We start from the raw sequence: 16,500 nt of genomic DNA on the forward strand, positions 1-16,500 counted from the left end.
CTGCAGTCTGGGGCTATACTAAGGAGCTGGTTCAGGACTAAACCAGGTTAAAGGGGTGTGCCACTATTTGGGGGCTTAATACAGTTAAAATCGTTGGCTGGGGTTTATAAAGGTGGTAAAGTGTCTTATTTTTCATGTAAGCAGTTGTCTTGCTTTAAGACAAGTGAAAAGAGGGAGCATGTCGCTAAGCTAGTGAAAGTCAATGCATCCGTGTGCTACATAAACCCCAGCCAACGATTTTAATTGTATTAAGCCCCAAAATAGTGTCATATCCCTTTAAGTTGAGAGGTAAATCGTCTAATAGAAGAGCCTGGAGTCCTCATTGTATCCAGCTTCTTAGATATACCCCTGTGCTCTCTCTACTCTTCTGACCTCTCTGCATACGGTGTAGTGATGATTGAATGGATGTGTTTCGCTGCATCGTGTCCAGTACATGAAAATGGCTCGAAGTTTGTTTACTTTCTGCATTGTCTGAGAGGGAGAGATGAGAGGGGGTGAACGAGTTGCTCTGCATGATCTAGTTGGCCAATCACCACTCCTCATCTCTTCCTCTCACTCCACTGCAGTCTGTTGCTGAGGTTGTGTTCTCTCTACTCTACTTTTTAGTTCCCGTTCAGTTTCAGTCGTGTCTTTTTATTCAGTTGCAGTTTTGTACCATTTCAGTTTATGGCCTGAGGGTCTCTTGGTTTACTTTAAGCACTTGTGCCACAACACAAAACTCATGCACATGAACACACACACAGACACACACACACACAGACACACACACACACACACACACACACACACACACACACACACACACACAGGGTTACCCAGACACCCCCAGGTCTCCGCAGCAGGTCCACATGACCCTCCATATGTGCCCACCTGAGCTTGGGATTCTTCAGCGGAGGGGGAACAGCGTTGGGATAGGAAGGGGAAGGGGAAGAACATTTCCGTTGGGTTTTTTTTTTTCTTTTCCTGAATTGTTAATAAAGGTTTTTTTTTAAGAATCTCTGTCTAGGTTTTTGTTCTCTGATTTCTGTTGTTATATCCTGCTATCAGGAGAGGGGTTGAGTTTATAAGACAAGTCAATTGAGACTAGGGCTGTAACGATATTGTATCGAACCCAGAAATCGTGATACAAAGGGTCACGATACTGTATCGTGATACTAGGAGGCAGTATCGTGATACGCCCTTTTTACGTTTTCATATCCATCAGCCCAAAAAACAACCACATGATATGAAATGATGGTGCTTACAATCATCATCAGTATTATATAGAACCTTTTTTAAAGTATTTGTAGCCTCTTGTAACCTACTCTACCTATTAACTATCGTAGTTTTTATTCATAAAGTTTACAATGTTGGCAAATGTGAAGTCGTGGGGTGTATCGTGTAACCGTAGGTCATGAATCATGATACAAACCGAATCGTGAGTTGAGTGCATCGTTACAGCCCTATTTGAGACCAGAACTTCCTCACTTGAAGGTCAAGATCACATGAGGAGATGTTGTTAAAGGGACACTGTGTGAGATTTGTAGTTGTTTATTTCCAGAATTCATGCTGCCCATTCACTAATGTAACCTTTTTCATGAATACTTACCATCACCATCAAATGCAAAGTATTCATTATGACTGGAAAAATTGCACTTTTCATACATGAAAAGGGGGCTCTTCTCCATGGTCCGCCATTCTGAATTTCCAAAAATAGCCATTTTTAGCTGCAAAAATGACTCTATTACTAGGTTTGTAGAAAATATGTGTTTACTACTTAGTAAACTTTCATGTAAAGATCAAATTTGGCAATAGGCAGCCCAGTTTCAATGAGCAGCATAGTTGCAGTACCATTTCCTGCACAGTGTACCTTTAATGGTCTTTTGTAGGTATTGCTGATCTCAGTAGACTCGGGGAGGGAATGTACATGACACCAATGGAAACCTGCAGGTCTGCAGACTGCATGCACTCTATCTGTGGCAAAATCCCAGATTGCTGGCTGGAAATTGGATTTAAAAACACTTAAATATGAAGAAGTTAATGAGGGGAGCTCATATGCTCATTATTATCCATGTCCAGAACCTGAGGAGCCCGCTGAGATGAGGAGAGATCAGGGTGCTGCTGGGAGTGATCAGTACAGGTCTATTACACACAGTGTTGGCCAGTAATGCATTACACAAGTAATCCATCACTGTAATGCATTACTTTTTACTGTAATGCAGTAATGTAAGTAGTTTTTACTCTGCATGCTGCCAAAAACATCTCCTGGATGGGAGGAGAAAAAGTCATGACTCATGAGCTTCATTTACACTAATAAATTGCAAGATCCATATTTAGGCCTACAGTTCTTTTGGCGAAAGTAACTAAAGTAATGCAAAAGTAGTGTAATGCCTTACATTTTAAATAATATTGCAGTGTAAAGGATTCTTTTGAAAAGGCAGTAACATGCAATCAGTAGTGCATTACAGTTTTTGAGTAACTTGCCCAACACTGATTGCACACCAGGGATGGGGACCACCCCAACCAATCAGCAAGCTCTTTGGTAACCGTATGAACCTATTGGTTGTAACTCGACCACTAATTTCACCCAGCCAGCGTTGAATCAGCTGATCATTCAGTAATGAGCTCTCTTGACAGACACCTGGGCTGGGCTCTCCCCTAGTAAAGACACCCATGATGGATGTAAAGCGCGGCTGAAGTGGCTTCACGTCAGACATAATTACATATTTTTGCATGCACACAAGTGGAGTGGACAATCACACCATTGGTTATCATTAATTCTGAGGTACAGCAGACGTGTGATCTAGGGGGGAATGTCAGCCGAGGTGGATCGGAAAATAGGTTTGATCAGTCCATTACAGCCCAGTCACAGTTTTTGACTTTCCCAGCCCCATGCACCGCCTGGAAGGGGTGTAGACTTACCCCACCATAGGCCCCATTACCCCACCATAGGCCCCATTACCCCATAGGCCCCATTACCCCACCATAGGCCCCATTACCCCATAGGCCCCATTACCCCACCATAGGCCCCATTACCCCATAGGCCCCATTACCCCACCATAGGCCCCATTACCCCACCATAGGCCCCATTACCCCCCCATAGGCCCCATTACCCCATAGGCCCCATTACCCCACCATAGGCCCCATTACCCCACCATAGGCCCCATTACCCCATAGGCCCCATTACCCCACCATAGGCCCCATTACCCCACCATAGGCCCCATTACCCCATAGGCCCCATTACCCCATAGGCCCCATTACCCCACCATAGGCCCCATTACCCCATAGGTCCCATTACCCCACCATAGGCCCCATTACCCCATAGGCCCCATTACCCCATAGGCCCCATTACCCCACCATAGGCCCCATTACCCCACCATAGGCCCCATTACCCCACCATAGGCCCCATTACCCCATAGGCCCCATTACCCCATAGGTCCCATTACCCCACCATAGGCCCCATTACCCCACCATAGGTCCCATTACCCCACCATAGGCCCCATTACCCCACCATAGGCCCCATTACCCCACCATAGGCCCCATTACCCCACCATAGGCCCCATTACCCCATAGGCCCCATTACCCCATAGGCCCCATTACCCCATAGATCCCATTACCCCATAGGCCCCATTACCCCACCATAGGCCCCATTACCCCATAGGCCCCATTACCCCACCATAGGCCCCATTCTATAACCTCCATATGGCTCCAGGGGCAGTGTGGCCAGATGTGTTTGATCACATCCCACACCCCAAAAGGTTCTCAAAAACCTCCAAAATGTGCTAAATTCCGCCCAAATTCAACAAATTACATTGACTACTATGGGCCCAAAACGGCTGAAAAAACGACAAATGGCCCATTTTCCTCGTTTTTACCCGCAGACACTCATCCCAAGTAGCCCAATTGGGCGGGCACTAGAGGATGACATTTTTCAGGAATTCCTGTGGGTCCTGAAAGGATGAATGGGAGCGGGCAGGAGTGGGAATAAAGATGAATGGGAGCGGGCAGGAGTGGGAATAAAGATGAATGGGAGCGGGCAGGAGCGGGAATAAAAATGAACGTGAGCGGGAATGCAGCTTTTTTTTTCTTTAAAAAACAAACTAAAAAAGCCTGTTTTTTTGACGAAACGGGATTGGGGTTGATTTTGATTGGGAGTGGGCAGGATTGGGAGACATTCTTTTCAGGAGTGGACGGGATGGGATTTGATTCTTTTACTGCAGTCCGGGATGGGACGGGATGGATTTTTTTTTCTGGGACCGGGATGGGACAGGAGTGAAAATCCACTCCCGTGTCATGCTCTAGTCTAGCGGGCACCCGCCCAATATGGTAACACTGTCCAGAGCTGCTCTCCTATTGGCCTGCTGCACATCCTCCATATCAGGGCTGCTCTCCTATTGGCCTGCTGCACATCCTCCATATGAATACAGCTCTCCTATTGGCCTGCTGCACATCCTCCATATGAATACAGCTCTCCTATTGGCCAGCTGCACATCCTCCATATCAGAGCTGCTCTCCTATTGGCCTGCCCCACTCTACAGTAATCAACAGCAGTGGGCTCACATCATAGAGGTAGAAATTAACACTAGAGAGGACACAGCGATTTGCGACAGCACAGGTAGTGCGACAGGTAGTGTAGGTATTTTCAGGCAATGCAAGTCAATGGAGAACACGCCCACCCATGTCAAGAAATTGACTAAAACTGTGTAAATATGAAGTAACACTTTAATCAAAGACTAGATTTGAAATGTCAGGCTAAATATCTACTTAAATCATGTGAGTCGATAAAATAAATTTAAAAATCAAATAATATATTTTATGAACATAGTTAGCAACACACTTCAACTATTGTCCTTGTATAGTGTGTTGATGGACATTTTCACATGATTAAGCCATTTTTGACAGAGGTGAGCCTCGTTCTCCGTTAATTTCCATTTCTCTGATCTACCTACAGATAATGGCCGCTACAGATTGCCGTAAAAAGGGGGGCGGGGTCCTCTCTAGTGTTATTTTTTACCTCTATGGCTCACATGAACAGCCTTAAGGGCGGGTTATACTTCCTTTCAGTGCCACGGAGTGACCTTGTCCCAGCCATGATGCAGTTAATTTTGGTTTATGCCCTGTTTTGAAGCGCGGTCTGCGCGATGTCATTTCACGCTCAAACTGCCTTCAATACAAAGAGTAACCTAGACGTGTCGGTTATTTTTTAGCTTCACAGAGTCGACGACAATGAAAATGAAACATTACATATTTATGTCACGTGCATTTTTGATCGCACTGGCAGCCAGCGCATAGTTTGGAACAAAGAAGTGGCTCATTTGTCGAGGATAGGTTGCACGAAGCGGAATGTTTCCTCGACCTCGGAACACTGTTCAACTGTCCAAATAACTTCGGCTCAATTCGAAACAGCGTCGTAACTTGCAAGCGCACGTGTTGTCTTTGGTTCGTGTAAATAAATCAAACGACAAAGCACGGGCAACTTATTTAAGGAAGAGCTCACAGTCCGTAGACCGACGAAGGTTAAAACAAGGAAGTAGCTTGTTCTCTCGACTCGAGGACAGAGCAGGCTGGTCGAGAGGACCAATCAGAGACCTATTTTCGCCCTTCACGCCGTCGCTGTCTGCATTATCCCTGCGTCGAGACACAATTTCGGGGAGGTGCCCCAGAGTACCTGCGTGATGGGGGGGGCTTCACTCCGTTAACTGCGCGGCTCACTGCATCAGGGACGCTGATCTCGAGGCATAAACCACCCTTTAGTACTGTAGTGTTACCATCATATCATCCGCTGTGATGTTGCCAAGCTTCGTAAAATAAAACATTTTCCACACAAACAAATGATGCTGTAAGACAGTGGTTCCTTTATATTTTAATAAAAACATTGTAAAGACGTAGAAAATAAACAAGCTTTATGTAGAAAAGAGCGCCAAAACCCTGTAGATTTCTATACTGTACACAGTGTATATCGCAGGAGTAGCCGAGGGATACATGAACTGGATTACATGATGAAAGCTTGAGCTGATACAAAGTGCCACTTGTTAGCCCCCTTAACCTATTTCCAGGATAAATAGGTCATGAGCATAATCAGTCACAGTAATGTCAGTACCACAGTGAGTGATATATTCCATTTCAACCTCAAGAGCGCAAGACCAAGTGCCCATGCCTGATGATTAATAAAACATGCATTCTACTGGAGTAAGTGCAGATCTATACGTATATCGGTATAATGTTTATATAGGATGGATAAGCATGAATACACAGTATATCGTCTATAATATGATCATGATGGCAGTGGGTTATATATGATGGATATTGGATACACATCATCTGTATGTGTCTATAATGCGTACTATAATGGCAATTGGTTATAATGATGACCTTTGCCCTCTGGGTTATAATGATGTCACCTTTGACCTCTGTGTTAATGATGACCTTTGAACTTTGACCTGTGTTGTGTAATCCAAAGCCAAGTGTTATGTAATCGGAGCAGAGCTCTTGTGGTGTTGACAGCAGCTGGGGGGGGTCGTGTTGGCTGCTGTGTGTGTGTGTGTGGAGGGGGGGTTGATATGGGCTGCTGTGTGTGTGTGTGGAGGGGGGGTTGGTGTTGGCTGCTGTGTGTGAGTGTGCGTTGTTGGCTGCTGTGTGTGCGTGTGCGTTGTTGGCTGCTGTGTGTGTGTGCGTGTGCGTGTGCGTGTGTGTGTGTGTTGTTGGCTAGCTGGAGTTTCCGAATCCGAGTGGCAGCAGTCGGTCTCGGTCCCTCCTGCCCAGGTAGACCCAGTAGAACACGGCGCCCAGCGTAGCGACACACATCACCGCAATCACCGCCGCCGCCACCGCCACCCCCGTCACCGGGCTCTTCTCCACCGCCGCCGAGGAACCTGAGGACCACGCGGAGACAACACACACGTCACAGAAGAACCTGAGGACCACGCGGAGACAACACACAAGTCACAGAGGAACCTGAGGACCACGCGGAGACAACACACACGTCACACACACGTCACAGACACACACGTCACACACACACGTCACAGAGGAACCTGAGGACCACGAGGAGACACATACGTCACACACACGTCACAGAGGAACCTGAGGACCACGGGGAGACAGGACACACACGTCACAGACACACACGTCACAGACACACACTTCACAGACACACACGTCACAGACACACACGTCACACACACGTCACAGAGGAACCTGAGGACCACGGGGAGACACACACGTCACAGACACACACGTCACAGACACACACGTCACAGACACACGTGACACACACGTCACAGAAGAACCTGAGGGACCATGAGGAGAGAACACACACGTCACAGACACACACGTCACACAGAGAAACCTGAGGTACACGAGGAGACAGGACACACATGTCACCTGCTGACATCTGTCACACACACACAGACATCTCCTGATGGACTCAAGCACTCAGAAATTGTGAGACATCCAGTTGTTAATTTGGTTCATGTCATCATAGAGAGATTTAAGAGGGGCATAGTCATAATGTGGCATGTACACATAGTAAAGCTAGGTGTCATCAGCATAGTAAAGCTAGGTGTCATCAGCATAGTCACAAGGTGTCATCAGCATAGTAAAGCTAGGTGTCATCAGCATAGTAAAGCTAGGTGTCATCAGCATAGTAAAGCTAGGTGTCATCAGCATAGAAATGGCAATAGTACAGCTAGGTGTCATCAGCATAAAAATGGTAATTTATTGCATTTTTCTTCATCATTTGTTTAAGTGCCAGCATATAAAAGTTGAATAGTAGTGGTCCTAAGATGGAGCCCTGGGGGACCCCACAAGTATGACTTCAAATAGCAACAACAAAAACTTGTCATTTGTCACACATAGACGTCTCCCGAGGGCCTCACACACACACACTAATCTGCTGACACGTCCCAGTTCAGTGTGACAGTCTGTCACAGTCACTCACCAACATCAGATTCAGGACAATGTAGTAGTAGCTTATACAGTCCCAGGAAAAAGTTTGTACACCCTTTGAAATTTCTTACATTTTTGTCAAAATTGATCATAAAACATGGTCGGATCTTCCCGGAAATCTCAAGAAGGAACAATCAGAGTCTGCTTTAATTAATTCCACCCAAACATTTACATGTTATCATATTTTTATTTGTCATAAGGTCATAATATTCACAGGCGAGCAGGGCATACACCCTTGCATTAAGTAGGTTTTAACCCTCAGTTAGTTGCAATATCATCAACCAGACTTTTCCTGTAGTTGCAGATCAGATTAACAAAACAATCTGTTTGTATCTTGTCTCCCTCTTCTTTAGAGAACTGCCTCTCGTCAGCAAGGTTTGTGGGATGTCTGGAGTGCATAGCTTTCTTGACTTCATGCCATTTTATCTCAATTGTTTTTTGTCAGGGCTTTGACTGGGCTATTTCAGAATGTGTATTTCATTATTATGAAGCCATTCTAAAGTCGATTTGCTTCTAAAGTATGGGTTGTTGTCACATTTCAGGACCCATACTCTTGTGTGCTTCAACTGTGTGACAGATTTCCTCACGTTTTTTCTGTAAAATATCACAATAAACTTGAGTTCATTGTTCCACTGATAATAGCAAACTGTCAAGGGCCTGAGGCAGCAAGGTAGCCGCATATAATGATGCTCCCGCAGCCATACTCAGAAGAGGAGATGTAATAAAGAATAGATAAAATGGGATTCATTCTGCCAATCTAAAATTAATGGGGTTTCTGTCCAAAAAAATATTGCTGCACCTTTGAGGTTTGCGAAAAAGCATTTATATGCTTCATAGAATTACTGCAAAATATTCTGTAGACCAACGTTGAAACCAAAGTTGAATTGTTCAGGGGAACACACAATGTCATGTTTGGAGGAGAACTGGAGAACCACACCTTCACCAAAACATCATCTTCGCCTTTGAGTATGGTGGCGGGAGCATCATTATATGCGGCTACCTTGCTGCCTCAGGCCCTTTTGAGTTTGCTATCATCAGTGGAACAATGAACTCAGAAGTTTGTCGAGATATTTTACAGGAAAAAAGGGAGGTAGTCTGTCACACAGTTGAAGCACACAAGTGGATGGGTGCTGAAATGTGACAACAACCCATACTTTAGAAGCAAATCGACTTTAGAATGGCTTCATAATAATGAAATACACATTCTGGAATAGCCCAGTCAAAGCCCTGACAAAAAACAATTGAGATTATATGGCATGAAGTCAAGAAAGCTATGCACTCCAGACATCCCACAAACCTTGCTGACGACAGGCAGTTTTCTAAAGAAGAGGGAGACCAGATACATCCAGATTGTTTTGTTAATCTGATCTGCAACTACAGGAAACATCTGGTTGAGGTTATTGTGACTAACTGAGGGTTAAAACCTATTGAATGCAAGGGTGTACTTACTTAAACCGTGCTGTCCTGTGAATGTTTACATCTTATGGCCAATGAAAATATGAAAACTTGTAAATGTTTGGGTTGAATTAATTAAAGAAGACTCTGGTTGTTCCTTCTTGCGATTTCCGGGAAGATCAGACTATGTTTTATGACCAATTTTGACAGAAAGGTAAAATATTTCAAAGGGTGTACAAACTTTTTCCTGGGACTGTAGTACTGCTCTTTATTCAGAGATGATAGAATTACCTTCAGATACATGTCCTGCAAACTCCTCATCTGAAAGAGAAAACACCATAACCACCATTACATACATTTCATTAACATATTACAGCTTTTGCTTTATATCATGTTGTTCAACATGCGGCAAACTTTAAACCTGTACGCATACACGTTGTCGAGAGACTGCACACATAGAATCCATTTTTTTTAATTCCATGGCAGGATTACCGCGCGGTCACACCGCCGGCGTTGAACGCGTGGAAAGATGCGGAAGTAATTGACTTTGTATGGGAGAGCAGGCGCAGAAGCGTTAAAAGCCGCAAAGCGTGTCTGGAGTCAAAAGCGTCAAAAGCCGAGGGCGTCAGAAGTTGAACTTCATCTAAAAATATGTAATGAGCTCGGCGGTGGCAGGCGTCCACCAATGTTCACATTTTTCTAAACACGAGCTTCAGTTGGTCGAGATTCTTGGTCGAACGCTTCAAGTTGAATCTTTTGCCTCGTTCAACGTTCTTTCCAGGCAGGAGTCAGCAGCGTTTTAGCCCTTTCAACGGCGGCGGTGTGACCGCAGCATTACGTTTTCGACCATTGTTTGGAATTTTTTAAAAAAAAAGGATTTTAAGTGTGGAGACTCCTCACTCCAAAAGTTTGCAGAACTGTGATGTGCTCAACTGAGCCGTAGAAGTGTCTCATCAAACAGCTGAGGAGGTGGGCTTCAATTATTGTAGAAAGGTTTTAGGTTTTTTTTGTTCCTCTGTGGACGTTTTAGAGGTGTTTTGGTCCTCTGTGGACGTTTTAGAGGTGTTTTGGTCCTCTACGGATGCCGTAGCGGTGTCTCACCTGAGTCGAGCTTGGTGACGATGGGGCCGGAAGTGACGGTTGCCATGTCACTCACAGACGTCCCCTCCTCCGTCAGCACCTCCCTCTTCCTCCTCCTCCGGCAGTTCTGGAGGGCATGGAGAGCATTGGGTGTTGCACACACACACACACACACACACACACACACACACACACACACACACACACACACACACACACACACACACACACACACACACGTGATGTGAAAGTGAAGTGACAGCCCAACAGGGAAACTCCAACTCCCATTGTCATTGAGACATAGCACTCCACAGCACACAAGTGCACACCGCACACAATGAAATTGCATTGATGCCTCACCCTTGCAAGGGGGAAGCCCCCAATGGCATCCGAACGGAAGCAGTGGGACGGTACCATGCTCAAGGTACCTCAGTCATGTAGGATATTTTCACTTGGTGATATTTTTATACTTGTTGTAAGCAATACTTACTTGAAATGAGTAAAGTAATCTAATCAAGTAAAAATATCTTGCCCCATGGACAAATGTTTGAAAACAAGTATATACGTATAGTCTCATTTCTAGTTCTAAATTTGAGTTAAAAAAGTTTTTTGCTGTGTATGGACCATCCAACACCTAGCCAGCCAGCCAGCCAGCCAGGCGGACATTAACACACACACACACGCGCACGCGCACGCACACGCACACACACACACACACACACACACACACACACACACACGCACAAACACACACACGCGAAAGCACACACACACATGCAAAAACACACACACACACACGCAAAAGCACACACACACACACACACACACACACACACACACACACAGCTGTATCTGTACGGGTAACAGGGCTCCAGCTTCCTGTGTGCAGCCAGTGTCCTGCAGGCATGGGGAGGCCCCTCCGCACCTTGGCATTCCAGAACCGCACCCATTCCAGAAGCCTCAGGTGTTCTAGAACCCAGCACCACACCCTTCCCAGAAGCCTCCTCTCTGCAGGCTGCAGTGGGTGTGGCTAACAGGGTAGAGTTACTCTTCACACTCACAATCTCCACGGTAAATGACAAGTCCTCATGTAATGGTCAGACAGACGATGGCAGGTAGACTTTCTGAAGCCGATTTGCCAGCCAGTCCCACCCACAGTACAGCACAGAGAAACCCCATTGGGATTCTTTGGGGGCGGGGGGTCTAATCATCGTATTCTTTTCAGCTTCCAGTCTCTGAGCAGGTCTGGCCTCAACACATGCCCAGTGGTATAGTGGGGATTTTTAAAGTGGGATACAGGATTTGTGACGTCATCAATTACTTAGGCAACTCATCATGCAAACTATTTTTTTTTTTTTAAATCTCACCTCAGGAGAAGGCAAGGCAAGGCAAGGCAAGGCAAGGCAAGGCAAGGCAAGGCAAGGCAAGGCAAGGCAAGGCAAGGCAAGGCAAGGCAAGGCAAGTTTATTTATATAGCGCATTTCATACACAGGTGCAACTCAATGTGCTTCACAAAGTTAACAAATGTAAATGAAAGGAAACAGGGAAGAAAGAAGGAAATAAATTAGAGTCAAAAAACATTTAAAACATTAAGATAAAACACAAGGTAAAAATAAAAATAAAACAAATTAAATAAACATTAAAATAAAAAAAATAAAATAAATTTAGGCTAGGGGAAAGCATCTGAGAACAGCTTTGTCTTGAGTCTAGATTTAAAGCTATCAATAGTGGGTGCATTTTTTACGTCATCTGGAAGCTGGTTCCAAAGCTTTGAAGCATAGAAGCTAAAGGCTGCCTCTACACACCTTATTTTGACTTTTGGAATCACCAGCAAAGTCTTCTCCATTGATTTTAGTGACCTGGTTGGTGCATACAGCTGAAACATATCCAGTAGATATGTGGGTCCCATTCCATTAAATGATTTAAACACAATTAGCATTGCCTTAAAATCGATTCTGTAGCTTACTGGGAGCCAATGCAGCGATCTTAAAATTGGAGTAATGTGGTCGAACTTCCTTGCTTTTGTAAGAACCCTTGCTGCTGCATTTTGTACAAGTTGAAGCTGTTTAATGGTCTTATTGGGGAGGCCAGTAAAAAGACTGCTACAGTAATCAACCTTACTAGAAATGAAGGCATGTATTAGCTTCTCCAGGTCATGTTTAGACATCAGGCCCCTAAATTTAGAGACGTTTTTTATGTGATAAAATGCAGACTTAGTGATAACTTTCATGTGACTTGACGTTTAGGTCACTGTCAATGAGGACCCCAATATTTTTAACTGTTTCCCTTGCTTTCAGTCCCTATGTTCAAGGATAGTAGCAATCTTTTGTCTCTCCTCTCTTTTCCCAAATATAATTACTTCAGTTGTATCTGTGTTCACCTGGAGGAAATTGTGAGACATCCATTTGTTAATTTGGTCCATGCAATGATAGAGTGATTCAAGGGGGGTGTAGTCATTGGGGGACATAGATAAGTAGAGCTGGGTATCATCCGCATAGCTATGGTAATTTATGGAGTTATTCTCGATAATGTGTCCCAGTGGCAACATATACAGATTGAACAGTAGAGGTCCCAGAATGGAGCCCTGGGGGACCCCACAATTCAGAGACATCGGTGATGAGGTATGTCTTCCAATGGCGACAAAAAAACTTCTTTGTTGTAAGTACGATTTTAACCAGTTAATCACTATGCCTGTAAAGCCAACCCAGTGTTCCAGTCTATGTAGTAGTATAGCATGATTAACTGTGTCGAAAGCTGCGCTTAAATCTAGTAGCACCAAGACGGATGATTTGCCAGCATCAGAATTCAATCTTATGTCATTCATAACTTTAATAAGAGCTGTGGAGAAGTGGGTGGACTCTGTACCCCCTCATACCACGCCCACTACACCCCTGCACATGCCTCAACTGTGAGCGAGTTGACTGAAGTGTGTCCAAATATGCCTCAACCTGTAAGAAGATACCTGACCTGTGTAAGAATATGCAACCTACTAAGGCATAAATCCAATGGGTCTACGAGCCCATGGGGCCCTGGGTTCGAGTCCAACCCATCCCCTGGGTCATGTGTTCGAGTCCAACCCATCCCCTGGGTCATGTGTTCCTGTCCAACCCACCCCCTGGGTCATGTGTTCGAGTCCAACCCATCCCCTGGGTCATGTGTTCGAGTCCAACCCATCCCTGGGTCATGTGTTGGAGTCCAACCCATCCCCTGGGTCATGTGTTCGAGTCCAACCCATCCCCTGGGTCATCTCCCAAACCACCCTCATCTGGAGTCTCTCCGTATCATTTCCTGGCCACATATTCCACTGTCCTGACTCTATCATAAAAAGCCCCTGCACAAACCAATACCTGGGTGAGAGATTGGCAGTAGCTGAGGTTAGGTTGAGGTTAAGGTTAAGTAAACCAGGCTAAAGGTCAAAATTCACGACTTTTAACATACACATGTCTTTACCAGTTCCTAATGTAACTTATAATCATTATTAATAAGGCATAATGGATAAGGTGATATATCCTGCAGATTTTTATACAGTTTAAGCTTTTCCAGTGACCAGCCGAAAACAAAAACTCAAATTTTCCTCGCATTCTTTTTTTAATAACCAAGACAGTGACGTACGCACAGGGAGTCGATACAATGTAGAGCACCACGTTCGTTGCTGGTCTACTATGGTCAGCGAGTCGGAAAAGTGCTAGAGGGACATTTCCTGGTGAACCAGAAGCTATGTGTTGACGCCCAGGGGGCTGGGCTACACAAACCTTCTGGTGCACCTGTGATTTGCTCTCCTCCTCCGTTTACGAAATAAACGGGGCAGCTCGATGAATCAGGATCGTAGGGAGGGATTTCAACTCGAACGCAACACCCTCCCCCAGGGTAGTTCGGCTGTGCCCGCCCCCTCCCTGAATCACAACAGTAATGGCGGCGTGCGAGGAGTTATCATGCGTCGGGATGGAAGCAGCAATTTCAGCGGTGTTATCCAAAATACCTCAAGTTGATTTTCTAAAGGACGTTGTTCTGTTTTGGTTCCCGACACGTCCTACGTCACAAAGCTTCAACGTGAGTGGTCGAAGTGTCATGTCATTCATATGAGGTTGCTCCAACCGCGTGCAAGCATCTTTTGACTAAACCCCGCCTGCGGAGACGCGTGAAAGGGCAGTGTGCCAGTAGCCTGTTACTTACAGGCTACTGGTTCACCAGGAAAAGATGGACAGCGATTCAGAAAACAATTAGGCCTAAATCAGCTTCGAGTTTATCCAGCTACACCAACCAGGTAAATCATATAGAGCCTGGAGGCTCTTCTATTAGATGATTTACATCTTAACTTAACCTGGTTTACTCCTGAAGAAGCTTCTTAGTACAGGCCCCAGATCTCACCTGTGTGAGAGTTTGACAGTAGCTGGTCTCACCTGTGTGAGAGTTTGGCAGTAGCTGGTCTCACCTGTGACAGTAGCTGGTCTCACCTGTGACAGTAGCTGGTCTCACCTGTGTGAGAGTTTGACAGTAGCTGGTCTCACCTGTGTGAGAGTTTGACAGTAGCTGGTCTCACAGAGGCGCGTCTCGCAGTGCAGGTAGAATGTGGAGATGGTTTGGTTCTTGTGTTCCACGAAGCGGAACGCCTCGAAAGAGAAGCGCGCCTCCTGCGTCACGCCATTCCTGTCGATCACCGTCTGCGCGTCACGAGTACACCTGCACACACACACACACACACACACACGCGCGCACACACACGCACGCACGCACGCACGCACGCAAACGTGCACACACACACACACACACACACACACACACACACACGCACACGCACACACACATCTTACAATCACCATCTAGAGATCCAGTTTACTCCTGAAATCAAACACACAGTGGCTGTCTGGTAATCCCCATGACACACAGCCTGGCTCTCACCACTACAATACCTTTCCACAGTTCCTGTTATAAATCAGCTGTTACCAGAATGGCTATGAACCAAGTTGTAATGTATTACTAAAGGCCCTGTGCATTGTCATGGTGGTGTAGTACTATGGTAGTAATGTATTACTAGAGGCCCTGTGTTATGTCATAGCAGTGTAGTAGTAATGTATTACTAAAGGCCCTGTGTACTGTCATAGCAGTGTAGTACTATGGTAGTAATGTATTACTAAAGGCCCTGTGTACTGTCATAGTGGTGTAGTACTATGGTAGTAATGCATTACTAAAGGCCCTGTGCATTGCCATGGTGGTATAGTACTATGGTAGTAATGTATTACTAAAGGCCCTGTGCATTGTCATGGTGGTGTAGTACTATGGTAGTAATGTATTACTAAAGGCCCTGTGTACTGTCATAGTAGTGTAGTACTATGGTAGTAATGTATTACTAAAGGCCCTGTGCATTGTCATGGTGGTGTAGTACTGTGGTAGTAATGTATTACTAAAGGCCCTGTGTCATGGTGGTGTAGTACTATGGTAGTAATGCATTACTAAAGGCCCTGTGCATTGTCATGGTGGTGTAGTACTATGGTAGTAATGTATTACTAAAGGCCCTGTGTCATGGTGGTATAGTACTATGGTAGTAATGTATTACTAAAGGCCCTGTGTACTGTCATGGTGGTGTAGTACTGTGGTAGTTACGTTTTTGTTCAGCAACTATTACGGTGTTCCACATGGTGCCATCCCATCCCTAACCCATACGGTTCAATATGACGTCGGTGCACCTTTTGCAGCCATTACAGCTTCAGGTTATCAAAACATTTTGGACAATTCCATTCTCCCAACCCTGTGGGAAGAGTTTGGAGCCTCTTCCAACATGGAAATGCCCTATTGTGCAGAGCAAGGTCCATAAAGACTCGAGACTTGTATGGCTAGTATGTCTAGTGTGGATTAACTTGAATGGTTTGCACAGAATCCTGACCCTAACCTGAACCCAATAGAACACCTTTGGGAGGAATTAGAGTGGAGACTGAGAGCCAGGTCTTCATGAATTAGAGTGGAGACTGAGAGCCAGGTCTTCATGAATTAGAGTGGAGACTGAGAGCCAGGTCTTCATGACCCACATCAGTGTGTCACCTCACCAATGAGGTTTTGGAAGAGAAGACACAGACAGAAATTCGTTAACACATTATTTTAGGG

At 45.2% G+C, this 16,500-nt stretch overlaps 1 protein-coding gene across 1 annotated transcript in view; it reads right to left on the reverse strand.

Annotated features, from left to right (window-relative positions):
- Positions 1-9,589: 9,589 nt before the first annotated feature.
- The window catches only part of si:ch73-261i21.5 (zona pellucida-like domain-containing protein 1), a 16,214-nt gene continuing 9,303 nt past the window's right edge, over positions 9,590-16,500 (reverse strand). Inside the window, exons 7-9 of the mRNA XM_063204160.1 lie at positions 14,910-15,081; positions 10,423-10,528; positions 9,590-9,642 (exon numbers count right to left, since the gene is read on the reverse strand). Of these exons, the coding sequence (XP_063060230.1) occupies positions 9,590-9,642; positions 10,423-10,528; positions 14,910-15,081 (331 nt within the window). The remainder of the gene's footprint in view (positions 9,643-10,422; positions 10,529-14,909; positions 15,082-16,500) is intronic.

This window comes from Engraulis encrasicolus, chromosome 7, assembly GCF_034702125.1.
Source record: "Engraulis encrasicolus isolate BLACKSEA-1 chromosome 7, IST_EnEncr_1.0, whole genome shotgun sequence".
Classification (NCBI taxonomy): Eukaryota; Metazoa; Chordata; class Actinopteri; order Clupeiformes; family Engraulidae; genus Engraulis; species Engraulis encrasicolus.